Below are 18,407 nucleotides of genomic sequence, written 5' to 3'. Positions count from 1 at the left end.
GAATAAAAGCTTCACAGAATAAAAACCTAAAATGATTGTTTATATCCAACAGATTTAAATTAAGTAGCAGGGAAGAACCAACCCTGGGGGCACCACATGAGCTCTGGATCCCATTACATCCCACCTTCTAAGCAAATTCACTCTACTAGTTATTTCTCTCTGCTGTATATTGTCATCTTTTCTTTTCCACTAAATATCCTATAAGCGTTCAAACATACTACAGTCTCTACTGTCTCAAAAAATAATATCCCCACAATCCCACTTCCCCATCCAGCTGCTGCCTCTCTTTTGCATGCACATGTTGCTATAATTTTTCAATTCTCACATGAGATTTCACCCAGCACAATCAAGATTTTACCTCAATCACCCAGCACAAACTACACACAGTAACTTCCATGCAGCCATACCCAATGGGCTCCACTTTTCACCACCTACTAAAAGTCACTCTTTTTTATGAAACCCCCTTGACTCTTGGCTGCTATAACATCTCACTTGGTTTCCCTCTTGTCTCCCCATACTCTTTCCTTTTTCCTTGAATGTTCTACATAACCTTTGTATATTTATGTCCAAATCTAATTCCTAAACCTCCTCCCCTTTTTTGACCCTTTACTTGTGTGAGATAAGTGCAACTGTACAATAGTTTGATCATTCTTTGGCATTGCCTTTCTTTGGGATTGGAATGAAAACTGACCTTTTCCAGTCCTGTGGCCACTGCTGAATTTTCCAAATTTGCTGACATATTGAGTGCAGCACTTTCACAGCATCATCTTTTACGATTTGAAATAGCTCAACTGGAATTCCATCACCTCCACTAGCTTTGTTCATAGTGATGCTTCCTAAGGCCCGCATGACTTCGCATTCCAGGATGTCTGGCTCTAGGTGAGTGATCACACCATCGTGATTATCTGGGTTGTGAAGACCTTTTTGTATAGTTCTTCTGTGTATCCTTGCCACCTCTTCTTAATATCTTCTGCTTGCTAGGTCCAGACCATTTCTGTCCTTTATTGTGCCCACCTTTGCATGAAATGTTCCCTTGGTATCTCTAATTTTCTTGAAGAGATCTCTAGTCTTTGCCATTCTATTGTTTTCCTCTATTTCTTTGCATTGATCACTGAGGAAGGCTTTCTTATCTCTCCTTGCTATTCTTTGGAACTCTGCATTCAAATGGGAATATCTTTCCTTTTCTCCTTTGCCTTTTGCTTCTCTTCTTTTCTCAGCTATTTGTAAGGCCTCCTCAGAGAACCATTTTGCCTTTTTGCATTTCATTTTCTTGAGGATGGTCTTGATCCCTGCCTCCTGTACAATGTCATGAACCTCCATTGTAATTCTTCAGGCACTCTGTCTATCAGATTTAATCCCTTGAATCTATTTGTCACTTCCTCTGTATAATCATAAGGGATTTGATTAAGGTCATTCCTGAATGGTCTAGTGGTTTTCGCTACTTTCTTCAATTTATGTCTGAATTTGGCAATAAGGAGTTCATGATCTGAGTCACAGTCAGCTCCCAGTCTTGTTTTTGCTGACGGTATAGAGCTTCTCCAACTTCGGCTGCAAAGAATAGAATCAATCTGATTTCGGTGTTGACAATCTGGTGATGTCCATGTGTAGAGTCTTCTCTTTTGTCTTCTCTTGGGCTTCCCTGATAGCTCATTTTAAAGAATCTGCCTGCAATGCAGGAGACCTGGGTTTGATCCCTGGGTTGGGAAGATCCCCTGGAGAAGGGAAAGGCTATCCGCTACAGTATTCTGGCCTGGAGGATTCCACGGACTCACAAGAGACTGACCCAGACTTGCCCGTGAGTATCCAGGAGTCTCTGGCGGAGGTGTGGGTCGGCTGTGGCCGGCTGCAGGGTTGGGGGCACTGAGTGCAGCAGTGTGCGCAGGGGACCTTTTGAAGGAGGTCGCTATTATCCTTGTTACCGCCACCATAGTTTGGCCTCAGGCCAAATAACAGGGAGGGAACACAGCCCCATCCATTGACAGAAAATTGGATTAAAAATTTACTGAGTATGGCTCCGCCCATCAGAACAAGACCCAGTTTACCTCAGTCAGTCTCTCCCATCAGGAAGCTTCCATAAGCCTCTTATCCTTCTCCACCAGAGGGAAGACAGACTGAAAACCACAATCACAGGAAACTGACCAATCTGATCACATGGACCACAGCCTTGTCTACCTAAGTCAATGAAACTATGAGCTACCCAAGGGCTACCTAAGACAGACGGGTAATGGTGGAGAATTCTGACAAAACGTGGTCCACTGGAGAAGGGAATGACAAACCACTTCAATATTCTTGCCTTGAGAACCCCATGAACAGTATGAAAAGGCAAAAATATAGGAGACTGAAAGATGAACTCCTTAGGTAGGTAGGTGCCCAATATGCTACTGAAGATCAGTGGAGAAATAACTCCAGAAAGAACGAAGAGACAGAGCCAAAGCAAAAACAACACCCAGTTGTGGATGTGACTGGTGATGGAAGTAAAATCCGAAGCTGTAAAGAAAATATTGCGTAGGAACCTGGAATGTTAGGTCCATGAATCAAGGCAAATTGGAAGTGGTCAAACAGGAGATGGCAAGAGTGAACGTTAACATTTTAGGAATCAGTGAACTAAAATGGATTGGAATGGGTGTTAATTCAGATGACCATTATATCTACTACAGTAGAAAGAATCCCTTAGAAGAAATGGAATAGCCCGCATAGTCAACATGAGTCTGAAATGCAGTACTTGGGTGCAATCTCAAAAACAACAGAATGATCTCTGTTTATTTCCAAGGCAAACTATTCAACATCACAGTAATCCAAGTCTATGCCCCAACCAGTAATGCTGAAGAAGCTGAAGCTGAACAGTTCTATGAAGACCTACAAGATCTTCTAGAACACCCAAGAAAGATGTCCTTTTCATTATAGGGGACTGGAATGCAAAAGTAGGAAGTCAAGAAATACCTGGAATAACAGGCCAATTTGGCCTTGGAGTACAGAATGAAGCAGGGCAAAGGTTAATGGAGCTTTGCCAAGAGAACGCACTGGTCATAGCAAACACCCTCTTCCAACAACACAAGAGAAGCCACCCTCATCTCTTGCTAAAATCATTCCATGGTCTGAGAGGCCCTACATGACCTGGCCCCTGCCTACCTCTTCAGCTCTCTCTCCCAATACTTTTCCTATTGCTCACTTTACTGCAACTAGTCACCCTGTTCTTAGCTTACATACATCCTTCAAGTATCAAGGGAAATATTATTTCCTGACCTAAATTCCCCAAGACTGGTTTATAGAGGGACTTGTGGGCCTGAAGGAGACCCTAAATGGAGAGAAAACTATGGGAAGCATTTTGAAAGAGTGAGGTGGAAAAGGAAGCAATTTTCAGGACTAAGAATGCATTGGCTGAAGTAGAACATACTTGAACATACTATAACAGTATCTTCTATTAAACCTCCACTATATGCTCTCATGGCTTCCTATAATTCTCATTCATAAAATGTACCAGGGTTCTATTCAAATACTATGTGTGCACGTACTTAATGTCCAACATCCATACTAAGTAGTAACTTTCTATTAATGCTCCATAAGTGTCAGCTCAATGAATATTACATAATATGTCTTTAAATGAATGTAATTTTAGTCCAAGCGCTACTTAACTCTAATAGTAACTGTCCACTCAAGTTGGGGTATTAAATATGGCTATTAGATTTAGTTATTAGAGTTGATTATTTAGATGATTATTAAAGTTAATGAGCAGTTTTTTCATGAGATTCATTGACCGTAACCATACTGCTCTCCTCTCGTTTTCAGACATTATCTTCCCCCCTCTCTACTTTTTCTATCTATAATAAACAGGTCTTAAGAGATGGAATACTGTATACTCATAACTTGTATGTGAAGATTTGATTGTCAGCTCAGTAGGTTATAGCATGGCTCTGAAAGTAGCAAATCACATGGGTTTAGAACTCCAACATCAGTAAGCCAGACACAAAAAGCATCCCTCTCATTGTATGTCGTTTCTTTAAAATGAAGCAGGTGAGAAAATGTAGCTTGATTAAATATGAACCCATCCCTTCTACCAGAGAAATAATACAAAGAAAAACTTTTAGAACAATAGCTGGACTGTGGCTTCTTTTATACAGACAGCAAATGTATAAAATTACAGTGGAGAAGTTAATTTGGTATGTAAATATCCACATGATCACTTATGTTCAGGATCTATATAGCTGAACAATGGCTAAATATATGGAACTCAAGTAAAATTAAATAAATTGACAAATACAACCCGGTTCTACCTGTATGGTTGGTAAAAACACATAAGGTCAGGTGTTCGGATAATTCCTCTTGGTCTTGAAGATCACTATATCCAAAGTTGACAAGTCTAAGAGCATAAAGGATAAGAATTTACAAATAAGTTCCCTCATAAAAGATGTGAGTAACCACTATAATTTATCCACATGTCTCTGAGAAATTTAAGTAGATAATATGTCTTTTTGTTAAAATAAATAAGTAAAACAATAATTTTTTAATCCTTGGTCCAGGAAGATCCCATACACTGCAGACAGCAACTAAGTCCATGTGCCACAAATACTGAGCTTGTGGTCCCAGGAACTGCGACTACTGAAGCCTTCGTGCCCTGGAGTCTGTGCTCCACAAGAGAAGCCACCATAATGAGACGCTACTAGAGAGCAGTCCCTGCTTGCCACAACTAGATAGCCCACACAGCAATGAAGATCCAACACAGCCAAAAAATAAATAAATAAAATTATTTTTTTAAAAAACAGTAATTTTTTAAAATACATGGTACATAAATGGCATGGTCCTGGCAATAGGGAAAAGAATACACAATATTTCAACTTTTGTCTAATTTTAGAATAATGTTGATGCTACATTTCAAAATAAACAGAACTGAATATTCATATATGATCAAATAAAGCTAGTGAAATGTAGCATTTTGCAATTATCATTAATTCAGGAAGACTTTCATTTCTTCTGTGCACTGATGGCTCTGAGTCTATTTTTTCAAAAGTATCTCCTGTTTTTACTAAATGTAAAATAGTCTGGGGGCGAAAAAATCTTGCCTTTTGTATAAAAATGAAAACAGGGGAAAAAAATAAAGCATAGACTCAGCTGAGCTATAAATGGATTGACCTGAGACATCCTCTTTGATGGCAACAAGAAAAGGGTTCTGATGCTTCATTCTAAACACAGAACTTTCTGACTCTGACTCTGAATCTTTTTATTGAATTACAGAGCACTTCCACAGATCAAAAAAATGAAGATACCCTATAGAAATAAATGGCTAAGAAAATCAATATGATTGCCTTTACATGGAAAAACCCTGTGTTTATACTTGATAACATTGTTTATATTCCCTATAGAAAACAGAAACTGAAAAGATGAGAAACACTCCCTCACACAAACAGAACATCAAATTATCCTTTTAGCAGTATATCACAGATTATGTTTAAATATAATCATTCTGTCCAGAAGTGTCTATAAAAAATAATAATAATTTAGGAGTAACCTACTTGAATCCTGAGTCACTTAATGATATATCCAAGGGTGCTTCAAACTGTCAAAAAATCAAGTGATAACAAAGCAAAAGATGACATTAGTTAAGTGATGATAGTTTTGGAAACCAGAGCAAACCTGACGACACTATGTTTACATAATGATGAAGAGCTCCTTTAACTAGCATTATCTTCAGAGGCTATTTCACAAACCCACATAGAGAAAGTCCACTGGGAATATTCTGGAGTCTACATAAATCACAAGCTTGATGTATATTTATCAATCATAAATATACATCAAGATTTTGCTTCAGATTTGACTACCATAGATGGGTTGTGTAATAAGTCAATTGGAAGGAGTAGGCTTTTATAGGACACAGACGATTGTGTAGGGAGGGAAGGAATGGTATCTTTAGAAAGAGAATGAGTGTGAGTCCAAAAGGCAGGGGGTGGGGGGAGGGGGAGTAAATGAAATTCTTATAATGGTATGATGTCAATCTGCATTAGACACCAATATTAATCCTAGCCAGGAAGAATAATAATGTTCTCTCCATCACAGATAAAGATACTATGACTCCTCACTACAATGATACTTCTCACTACACTCCAAATACTTTTCCAGGAGTGATTCTAGATTTTTATTAATTAAACTATATCCTCTCATCAACTTTAGACTCAATCCACCATCCTCACACATCCTTTTGGATCAAATGACGTGTCATCACGTACTGAGCACACCTACCACATACTACCTCCTACTAAATACTACCTTCTACTAACCCTCACTCTTAACCATGTTTCTTTGTTGTGAAGCATTCAGTTGGCAGAAATTCCCTGTGTGTGCTTTTCTAATCACTTATATTAATTGCATTTACTATAAAGCTGAAGCTTTGAGCTGGCAGGAACTATCTTACTTGCTCATATAAGCTATTAATACATGATCAAGAATGCTAAAATGCTCTTTATGATAACTTTCATTAAAAAGGAGTAATGGTTAGTATAAGGGCTTCCCTTGTGGCTCAGTTGGTAAAGAATTCACCTGCAATGTGGGAGACCTGGGTTCAATTCCTGGGTTGGGCAGATGCCCTGGAGAAGGGAGAGGCTACCCACTCCAGTATTCTGGCCTGGAGAATTCCATGGACTGTATAGTCTATGGGGTCATAGAGTCAAACATGACTGAGCGACTTTCACACAAATCACAAAATGGGTATAAAATTTCACCATATAGCCCAATCATTTTCCGGACTTACCATTAACTTAAAGTGCTCATCAGCATAAAACTGGATGCATTTTAAGACACTCCTTGATTTCTAAAAGAGAAAACAGTGTAAGTGACAAATTAAGAAAACAAACAAACAAACAAACACTAAAGAGAGAGAAAAGGAAGCAACCAAAAAGTAAACAGTAATGAAAATCTTCATTATTTGTAATAAACTTTGACTGCTCTCATCAATGAAAATGAAGTAATTAATAAATTACAATAGTGATAATTCAAAATTAAAACACTCCCATAAAAAAGAGAGCCAGTGGACTAGTTTTTACCTTCAGATCAATATAGTATAATCTCTGCTCTGACATATCCCACTGAGCCCAAACAAAATCTTCGACTACTCTCTCTCTTGGGAGATGGCCAGAATTTTTAATTACCTAAGGAGGCAAAGAGATTTTAGAAATAAATAACTGTTTTAAAGAAGAACATCTGGGTTTAATAATTATTTTAAATATTCTATCTTTATAACACATGTAAATATTTCCACAGTTTATTTTTAGTTGCCCCCTACCTCCAACATATACACATGGAAAGTCTTTCCAAAAAAGATTTAAGGTATCATTTCATTACTTGCTCTTCACAACACTCTGCAATAAACTATTTTTTTCTTGTTCTTAGTTAGACAGGCTGGGGCTGTTGAAGGCAAGGCCACACCTATCACAAATCAACAGCTAGGCAAATAGAAGATTCAAAGCTTCCTGTTTTGGACATAATACACTCAAGTATCTGCAGTCTAGAGGGCTTTGCTACCAAAGGTTAACTGTGAGAACAAGGGAAAACTCAAGCCTAGGAGAGAGGAGTACTGGGCAACAATCTTAGATCTGCCATAAACCCTTCATGTGGCTTTGGTCATGGTTCTTACCTGTCCATCTTCTACAATGAGTATGATGATACTGCCCATTTCTCAGCAATACTTAATTATTCATCCTTCAAGACCCAGCTGAGGTATTGCCTCCTGTACAAAACCCAATTTCACCTCCCAATATGAAGGCAAAACTCCCCATCTCTGTATTTCTATGTCACTTTGGCGTGCTTCTATCACATTTATACTTTAGTTAATGCTGTAAGTCTACCCCAATGAGTATGCACTCTTCTACAACACCTTTATATTTTCAATGACTTGACTGTTTCTAGTATGTAGTAGTACTCAAGAAATACTTGTCAAATGAAGGGAAAGGAAATAAGGTATGCAAGGCTAAATTGACAAAGAAATGCTAAATGTAATACAAGGAATGAAGAGTTCATTTTCCTCAAAATGCTCAACAAGCAAAAGCTAACTATACTGGGACAGGTAAATAAAGAATGAAGACAAGCTGATGTAGGAGAATGAGGGAAAGAAGGGATAGACCTTTTTTTGATGGTCTAATGGACCATCAGAATGATCCATATTTGTACCTAAACCCTCTCTAATCTCAAATGGGATTTCTCCTCTGAGGCTAAGTCGGAACTCAAGGGAGGCACAGGGCAAGCAGAATCATACACTTCTATTTCTGTTTGCCTGGTTCCATCACATTTTCTGGAAAAAGATCCAAGAGTACTTATCTGACTCTTAACTTTGGGAAATGCATCTTGTTTCCATCTGATGGCAACCCAGGTTCATATAGCAGTTCTTCCCTCTCCAGAGTTACCTTACCTGTGTGAGTCTACGTTGTTGTGTTTCCTGAAAACGCTGGGATAAATACAATACCATTGCTTTTATATAGGGATGTTAGGGATTGTTGTAGGGGTTATAGGTTGTTATAGGGCTGTTATATAGGGGTGTTAGCAGTGCCTCACAGAAGGGCAACGTGGATGAAGGTGTGCTGGGGCTGTATCATCTTGGCCAGGAGAATCCTTCCTGGGCTTCTGACAAGCGCCTCCTGGCCTCACTCTCCCGGCAATGTCTCTCATGACTCCCAACCCCTCTTCTGACCAGCAGTCCTCTGTCTGTAGCCATTTCCAGTTCCTGACTCCAATTTGTTTATTTAACTACCTCCAAATCCTCACTGATGGTTTTGGGATTTTGCACCTTGGTCCTTCCTCTCTGGCCTGACCATTTCCAACCATTGGCCTTGTCTTTGCCCTCCCATCCATCTGGGGCCCAGATGGGTCACACACTTTCTGATCATTTCCCAGCCAGGCCTCTTGATTTGAGGCTTTCAATCATAGATACACAATTAACAAATGCCATTTCTCATTTCAATTCTGTTCACATAATTTAAAATTAAAATCAGAGAAAGAGTATTTTGATGTAGACTGTTTAAATATTAAAGGAAATCATTTTGATATCAGTAATATCACAAAAACTGTCAAGAAAAAAGACAACCTAGCAAAAAAATATAGACAAGAATATAACTAAACAATTTTCAGAAAAATAAATTCACATAGGCAATAAGCGTAGAAAATGTTCAAACTCAACAATATTAAAGGAAATACAAACTCAAATAATAATGATAACAACTTAAACCCATCAAACTGGATTTTTTAAAAAGGGAAATACATCTATTACTGGTATGGATAGAGGGAAAGGGTACTTTTATATTTTGCTTGCAAAACTAAATTGTTACAAGTCTCTTGGAATGTAATCTGGCAAAATGTGTTGAAGTTTATTAAATGCATATAACCATCAACCCACTTATCCATCCCCGAGGGTTTAACCCAAAGAAACATGTGTACCAAACATGTAAAGTTAAAAACATTTGAAATGATTTGTAATGTAAACAAATAAAAGGGGGGAAAAGGCAATCAAGTGAATATCCATCCATGGAAGAATGGTGACAAAACTGTGCATATCCACACCAGGGACTGTTTGCACTTCTGAAGGCAACGAACTAAGCTACCCTAGGCTGCTTGGCAGTAATTCCACAAAGCTGAATAAAGAAAGAGTGAATAATAAACAAACCCCTGGGTGTATCAGGGTGGGGATGTGAGACACAGAGGTATGGAGAAAAGTATGAAAAGATACACAATACACATGGTTGTGAACAAAAGTTAGAGGTGAAGAGTCAAAGGGGATGTGGAAAACAAGCAAAAAAGAAAATAAAACTGAACTATATAGAACCTCAGCATATATGCTATGATCTCATTTATTATATGCATGTATATGTATACATGTATACAAATTAAGAGAAAGAAGTCATATCTCCATTTAGAAACCTACAGGGATACCCCTGATATATTAAGCAAAAGCAAAGGCAGCAAATTAATATTTATACTATGAATCTATTTTAGTAAAAGCAACTAAATCCCAGTATCTGTGCACCTAACCCTGAGCAAGGTACAAGGCATGGAAGCATCACACAAGGCTGTCATTAGTTATCTCAGGAGACTGATTGGGGGGTGGGGGTGAGAAAGATATGAAGGAAATAATCAACTCCTTCATGTATCTTATATTATTTCACATGTTATAACAACCAATCTATAACTTGAAAGACACCAAATAAAGTAGAATGTTTCTATAACATGAATACATCCTTAATAGTCTAGAAATGCTACTCTTTATGGGAAAAAACTCTGAAGCAAAAGGAATTTCAAATATTTACCACTCGATTTCCATCTTCTTGGACAACTTGGATACGAAATTGTTCAATATCTTTTAAAAAAGAAAACAGAAAGACAGTTTAACCTTCATGAAAAATATGAGTACTTTTTTTCACCCAACAATTGTGAACTTTTTTTATATATAAAAGCAAAGCAGATTAAACAACTGGCTGAAAAATAGTATTGTCACAGATGGCAATCTCACAAGAAAGATTCAAAACAAAAGCCCACCTTTTTCCACCCTCCCTTTACAGTCTGTTTCAAGTCCAGCATATACTCTGCTCCTCAATACCAACAACACATGAAACATTTAACTCTGCTACTCCCCTAGGTTAGCTGAACAAGTGTTTCCCTCCCCAGTACCATCAGTCTTATATAGGGCTAATAAGGGCTCATTTGGCAGGGTTTATCTTCGATTTCCAAATACCAAATACCTCTTTATATGAAAACATCATATAGAAAACTCATTATGCCAGATATTAGGGGGAGGTATTTTTATAGGGGTCATTAACAGAACACGATAAACACTTTATTGATGTATAGATGGACCATTTTTTCTCAGTAAGCAGTTTACAATGAGCCATATGTATCTTTACTGGTTCTAGTTACAAAAATGTGAGATACATAATTGGGCAGGAGTATAGGAAGTGAACACAAACTAAATCTTCAGTCTTGTCCCTCCAATCACAAATCAGCTGCTTCACCTCATAACAAGAGAGGCGGCTTCCTAGATAAGATCCACCAGTGAATTTTGTCCATCCCTCCTTCTACTTGAAATCATCATTAAAGGATGCCCCAATCTTATCTGCCTCTACCTGAATTTGACCAAGTCCCTAAGTATCCTCGAGTTCTGCCATGGGTTTCTTCTAACTTCCAGTGCCATTCCCTCTGTCCATCCAAGCCTCTCTCCTTACATTATAGTTTCAACTGTGACAGACATCCTAAGAAGGATGGACTAAAGAAGACAAAAATGACTATTCTACACACATTCTACCATGTGCCCAAACTGGAAATCCAAATTTGCAGAAGCCCATCAGAGAACAACAGAGCCCCAGAGAACAACAAGTGAGGCAGAGAGAAAGCCCTTCCACAGGAGTCCTAGATCTCCAATGAACATCAAAGTCAGTGGACTCTTGGACTGGCGAGTGGACAGTTAGAAGCTTCATCACATCCTATGCTTCACTAGGAGATAATGCTGTTCATGAAGTCCCTACAAAAACCCTAAAGATATACTTACATTTCTCTTCTGAAAGCAGTAACAGATGATTCTCTGGTTGAGGGCGACTTTCAACATGTGGGTAGAGGAACTATAAACAGGAAATTAAAGTCATAAGCAACTACCTTGCTTACACAATTATTTCAAAAGTTATGTTCAATTACTGTACTACTACATACCATAGAAGGGAGTGGGAACCGCAAAATAGTTTAGGCAAATCACATTCACACACACACTCTATAGATGGGAGCAAGGAAGAAAAAGGAACACTTTCAGGAGCTTGGTTTTGCAGGAGGGGACTGACGGCAGGTCCAACACAATTCCTCTAAACAGTAAGGCTGAACTGTGAGCCCGTCCTAGGGACGGTGCTTCCTATTTGGAACGTGGGATTCTGAAGTCAATCAAAAACAATATCAATAAACAACATTTGAACAGAAAGTTCCATTTCACAAGCACCAAAAAAGAGTGATCGATAACAGTTTCTCATGCAGCTAAACCTAGTGTTTAATTTGAGAGCCAAGTAAACAAACTCTCCACGACAACTTCCAAAGTTCCACATCCGAGAGACAAAGCGCAACAGAACCAGGGACTTTCCAGGAAAGGACAGTGAGTCACAGTGCGGCATGCGGTGGAGGATTTACCTCAAGGTATCCAAAGACTGCCACTGGAAGAAAAGGCCTGATCCAGCCCTTCCTCCTCCTCTGTGCCTGCCCTTATTTGTCAGCCCACAGGACAAAGCGGGCAGCCAGAAACACAGGGCCTGACCCCATCAGCTGTGATAATGAGGGGAACCTGGCCATGGGATGACTCCAGTGACTTAATTCCTTCATCATCATAGGATTAACTATAAATCTGAAGTTTCACTTTGCAACATGAGAGACAGCTCACTAGATCCACTGGTGAATTTTGGGTTTTCCTTCCAAACTTGAAAGCATAATAAAAGAACAGAACTTTTCACATCCTTGTTTTACAGCCTACAGCCTTTCTAAAGACTAGGGAAATTTTTGATAAAATATATTACATGGTATCCTAACTTTTCATAATGCCAAATTAGAATAGAAATTATCAACTTTTAAAAAGATTTATCTTTTTTTTTTTTCTTGGCTACACTGCAGCATACAGGATCTTAGTTACCCAACCAGGAATTATAGCTGTGCCCCTTGCAGTAGAAGCTTGGCATTTTAACCACTGGACCACCAGGGAAGTCCCTAGAATTGGTTAACTTCTAAAACTGCCTGTAGTCATTTCCCTTTGAGAAAAACAAAGCATTAACTATATACCATTCTTCAGAGCAGGGCTTCCCAATGGCTGAGAGGGAAAGAATCTGCCTGCAATGCAGGAGACCCAGGTTTGATCACTGGGTGGGGAAGATCTTCTGGAGGAGGAAATGGCAACTCACTCCAGTATTCTTGCTTGGGAATAAGCCCGTGAGCAGCGGAGCCTGGCGGGCTACAAAGAGTCGGACACGACTGAGCAACTGAGCGCACACACACACACATTCTTCACAGCAACAAACCCCAAACTGTAAAATAGAAAGCAATGAAGAATTCCGCTATGAGAAGAATATACAGCTTATTTCTGCTGATTTGTGAAACTGTGTACATCAAAAAGGATACTTTGTGCACTGGAGTTGCGGAGAAGCAATGATGAGTGAAACCGCACAGAGAATGGAAGAGCAAATACTCAATGCCTCAAAATAAGGAGAAACTACAGATTTGGTGTCCCCTGGGTCTCCAGAGGTGACCAGGGCCTGCTGGCTTAGGGCTGTGACCTAGACTAAGGTGAAGACCAGCTCTAAACCCTTGCCTGGTCTCTGTGAGGCAACCATGATTTTAAAAGTTCCATTCAGGTGGTTGTTTTTCTTTCTAATTTGAGGCAACCCTGGAGTAAGGCCTACAAGTGAGAATATACGTAACACAGGCTTCAGACACAGCTCTACAAAAGCAGGCAACGATTTTGGAGATTTTGTTTTGTTTGCTTTGTGGGTAGGAATCTATATAGACTATATTAGGAAAATAATTTTTTTTAAGATATCGAGCTAGATTGTGATCATTAATATTCATTGATGGAACGTACATACTATAGGCATGTGGACATGGATATGTGTGTAATTATCCAATAAACTATCTGGAAGGTGCATGCCAGTGGGGAACTCTACAAGAGTCCCAGATTGAGATCCGGACTCCACTCACTACTGTCCTGAAGAAGTTTCTTCACGAAGCCTGCACAGGTAGAGGGAAAAATGTACTAGTGGAAATCATCATGGATGTTTTGGAAAGAAAAAGGAAATAGATGACAGGGTAGGACCAAATTTTGTGGACAATGAATGGTGCTTCTCTAAAGGAAAGCAGAATGAAGAGAGGGTGAAGGTGGGGATTTGCCATGGGTGGAGGCTTGGAGGAGTTTCTTTCTTAAGAGACCTGAGCATGAGAGCAGGGAGCAGGGCTTGGACCTGGATGGACCAGGATGATTGTGGGTCTACTTCACATGGGTAGGGGTGCAATCATGCACCTTGCATTTTTAATTTTTTCAATTAAGATAAAATGCACATAACATTCACTATTCACAGTTTTCACTATTAATAATACAAATCAGTATTTTTAAAATATATTCAGAGTGTTATGCAACAATATATTTGTAAAACCTTTTTCCTTCCTACACTCTGATTACCCATCCTTCAATAACATCATCATTGCCTACACAGCCCTGGATAAAAATGGTAAGGAAACCAAAAGAACATGCCAGAAAAGGGAAGTGTCCCACAGTCACCCCTGCACTGAGGACAGTGTAAACAAACAGAGTGGATTCCTGGGGGAGGGAATGTAGCTTAGCAGTTCCAGGCCAGGCCCTGCCTGGCAGCAAGCAGCGGCCCAGAGAGAAGCCAGGAGTGGTGGTGAAATGCACAACTGGAAGGGCTGGCTGACAGTGGACAAGCAGGCACATGAGAGACAACCCGTTCTCCCAACACACACTGCCAGAGGGAGACCCAGGGTCAGAGGCTGAGAGCAGGTAGGGTAGGGGGAGGCCACACAAGCTAATTGTTCATGCAGCCCAGCAGGAACACGGGCAGTCGATTCTTGTTCTCAGGGATAGTTACAATCCATACGTGCCTGCATCAGTGCTTAATCATTTTCAGTTCTTTTGTGACTCCATGTAGTCTGCTAGACTCCTCTGTCCATGAGATTCTCCAGGCAAGAATACTGGAGTGGGTAGCCATGCACTTCTCCAGGGGATCTTCCCAACCCAGGGATCAAGCCTGACTCTCCTGTATTGCAGGCAGATTCTTTACTTTCTAAACCACCATGGAAGCCCTATGTTCCATAAGGTCACCACAAACACTGAACTCGGAACCACTGTTCCTAAGGGAAATAGTGATAAAAGCACCTATGAGCCTCTAGCTGCAACATTTTTGTCAACAAAATAAAACAAAACTTGGTCTAATGTGTGTCCCTATTTAAAGACATTGTGGGACTTCCCTGGTGGTCCAGTGGCTATGACTCCGCACTCCCATTGTAGGGGGACCAGGTTTGATCCCTGGTCAGGGAACCAGGTCCCATATGTCGCAACTAAGAGTGTGCACGCTAAAAAGATTCCGTATGCTGCATCAGTGATCAAAAGATCTGGTGTGCCACAACTAAAGATACTGTTGATTCGCTAGCAGTGAACTCAGTCAGCTGCCCTATAAACTAATTCCTAAATGAAGTTGATCTAATGAACACACAGATTTCCTCTGTAAAGTATATGGCAGCCTTTTTGCACTTAGAAACATGAAACACTACTTCAGCAATACACTTGGAGGACAGGTCAAACATGAAACCAACTGCCAAAGAGTGTGAAAAACATGGCATTAAGTTGACTATGAAAACAATGTTTGTTTACAGTCTGAGACCTGAATCTGAAAGGCTGGGTCACCTTGTTCTACCTCAGCAGGGAACATGTACATTGGGTGACAAATTTTCACATGTCTAACAACGACTGATTTTGGGGTTACAAATGAATTTTAGTGGGTAGCAGAATTTGCAAATTCTATGTGTAAGTAATGAGGATTGACTGTATCTAAGTCTATTGTGTTATACACACAGTGCTTCTGCATCAGTGCATGGAGTTGAGAAATTCAGGGATTAATTATGTCATTTAAACTCAGGTATTTAACCTGTCAACTCTATGAAACATTAGATAAGCCATTTTTAAAGTTCCTTTCAATGTGTTTTGATATTCAATATTTTATCATGTAAAAACATCTATTATATCAAACAACCATGATGTAATAGAGACAGAGAGCTAGGTTTGAATTTTGATTTCCATGTTTGCGAGGGAAGAGGTGTTCATTCCAGCCATACCCATTCACTGGATTATTCTGAGGATTAAATGTGATAATGTGTATGAAAACACTTTTAACACCACTGTCTCTAGGTTTCATGTCTTTTGATTAAAGAGATAAGTGATAAAGATATGTTCACTTACCTGTACCCAAATATAGCTATCCACTGCTTTCAGAACCTTCACATTGTTAATGGGGTGGATCTCAACCAACAGAGTTAAGCACTTTGATCCTATAAAGTAAAGGATGCTTTTAATAGCAGCAAAGTCCAGAATATTACACATTACTCTTCCACATAGGCCTGAACTTTGAAAATGTAAAATGCATTATTTACTGTATTAGTTACTCCACAAACAAAAGCAGTTATCTTAACATTGAGACTTCTTAAAACCGCAAATAGATACAGAAAACATCATAAAGGAGAAGTCAATGTACATGGAGTGAGAAACCAGTTCCCACTCATTTCTCAGCTATTTTTACCATCACTTCAGGGGCCCTCTCAGCTTTTAAGTCTAAACAAATACATCTCAGTTCAGTGTCACTACAATTCTGCAGCACAATGGCAAATACTGTGTGTGTAGGAAAACATAAAGATTTCTCATGAATGAATGTGTTAGGGTTGACAGCAACGAGGACAGGGGCTGGGCTTCCCTCAGGAAGGGTGGAGCTGCATGGATAAAGACTCCCTTATTTCCTTAGTGTCACATTTGAGCAAATGTCATTAAAGATAGTCATTAGGAGGAAGTTTTGGACACAGGCTAGAATGGGGTTACCACAGATATTCAAATTTAGACCAAGAGTTTCCCTCCTCAGAAAAGGAGTTGCCTTATATTTGAGTTCTTATAACAGCTCTAATATTCTCATGTGCTTTCTCAATGACTTTATTTTGAGTAATAATTTACAATTTGGGGCTAGCACAGCAGCTTGGAATTGAATCAATGCCAGTTTTCACTATATAAGAAAGCAACCTAAGAGTATTGCCCTATGTCAAGAAAAAAAAAAATGTAAAGAATATAAAATATTTTCTGGGATATTGCCTCACATTTTAAAGAACTGGATATTTCTATAAAAATACCTTTTAGAGTTTACTGAAAGCAAAACAGTGAGTGAGTTATTATGTGGAATCACAAATACACAACAACAAAAAAAAATCAAAAGCAAATGTTTGGTCAATGGGTACTTAGAATAAAAATTTCAGTGACAGGTCATTCACGATTCAAAAGGGCTATATACTTCTAATAACTGAGACAAGATAAAGTGAGATGCTTTGGGAGTCTGCCTGATGACTCAAAAAATGGCTCTAAGAATAAGAAATATTGATGTCAAAGATACTTGTGAAGAAAAATAGACTGAAATGTGGGAATGACAAAAAAAAAAAGCAATTTTCCTTATTGTCTTGTTTTAAGTATATATAACTAATTTAATACAGTAAATAGTACAAGTTGATATTTGACTATTTCATCTCCTGCCCAAAAAGTTTATATATTCCAACTAGGGAAAAAAGCTTTTTAGGGGGCAGGCGGGGGAATCTTCTCATTGGAAAAATAATAAATCACCTATATTCAGCTTTTTTGTCAATGAATCTGTTCCCAGGTGAGATTATCAGCTAAATTCACTTACCTTTAAAATGGGAGGCTTATCAAGGGCAGGGCAGAGTTCATCTTCCTACACTAATTTTTCATTTCTTTAGGGCAGCCCAGATACTTATATAAGTAGCTTAATGAAAAGAGTAATTGGGCAAACAGAAATGTGTCTCAATAACATACCATGTGCTTTCATAGTGTAACAGGAAGCACTCTGGAATAGGATTCTAGAGATATCAATTCTAGTTTAAAATCTGTCACTAACCTGATATTTATACTTAAATAAATCACGAAGATTTCCTAGGCCTTCGTGCTCTGTTTTTAGTTTATTTTTGCTTTTTTTGTTGTTTTTTTTTTTGGCCACACTGAGTGCAGCTTGCAGGATCTTAGTTTCCCAACCAGGGAATGAACCCGGGCCCCAGCAATGAAAGAGCCAAGTCCTAACCACTGGACTGCCAGGGAATTACGTGTTTTGTTATTTAAAAAATAAAGTGAAGAACTACAGAATCAGACCATTTCTACAATCACTTTCGGCCCTAAAATCCACAGTGATTCCATGAAGTGCTTAAAGTTGTCTTAAGAATTCAGAGAATCCAGGTATCAACGGAGCCTGGGAGTACATCACTGAAAGGCAAGACAGACCCGGCAGGACACGGATGCTGTAGGGAGCAGAGCAGCCGCACCAAAAGGGACCGCATGGGGGGACCTCAGGGCATTATGCTAAGTGAGGTAAGTCATACTAAGAACGAAATAATGCCATCTGCAGCAACATGGATGGACCTAAGGAAGTTAAGTCAGAGAAAGACAAATATCAAGGTATCGTTTATATGTGGAATCTAAAAAAAAAATTATACCAATGAACTTATTTACATAACAGAAACAGACTCACAGACATAGGAAACAAACTTTGCCAAAGGGGAAAGGGTTAGGGAAGGATAAATTAGGAGTTGGCATTAACAGATACACACTACTATATATAAAACAGATAACAAGTTTTTAGTGTTGAGCA

At 39.1% G+C, this 18,407-nt stretch overlaps 1 protein-coding gene across 4 annotated transcripts in view; it reads right to left on the bottom strand.

Annotated features, from left to right (window-relative positions):
* Positions 1-18,407, bottom strand: part of LOC122438271 (gamma-secretase activating protein) — a 91,327-nt gene that overhangs the window by 56,240 nt on the left and 16,680 nt on the right. For 3 of the 4 annotated variants that reach the window (XM_043462950.1, XM_043462952.1, XM_043462951.1), the window contains 7 exons: positions 15,959-16,047; positions 11,516-11,585; positions 10,281-10,330; positions 7,032-7,136; positions 6,740-6,799; positions 5,508-5,551; positions 4,272-4,357 (listed from right to left, as the gene is read on the bottom strand). In XM_043462950.1, the coding sequence (XP_043318885.1) occupies positions 4,272-4,357; positions 5,508-5,551; positions 6,740-6,799; positions 7,032-7,136; positions 10,281-10,330; positions 11,516-11,585; positions 15,959-16,047 (504 nt within the window). Of the gene's footprint in view, positions 1-4,271; positions 4,358-5,507; positions 5,552-6,739; positions 6,800-7,031; positions 7,137-10,280; positions 10,331-11,515; positions 11,586-11,673; positions 11,815-15,958; positions 16,048-18,407 lie in introns of those variants that run through there. The other variant, XM_043462953.1, reaches the window with a different exon arrangement.

Source organism: Cervus canadensis, chromosome 3, assembly GCF_019320065.1.
Source record: "Cervus canadensis isolate Bull #8, Minnesota chromosome 3, ASM1932006v1, whole genome shotgun sequence".
Taxonomy (NCBI): domain Eukaryota; kingdom Metazoa; phylum Chordata; class Mammalia; order Artiodactyla; family Cervidae; genus Cervus; species Cervus canadensis.
This window is presented reverse-complemented; position numbering and strand designations above follow the sequence as displayed.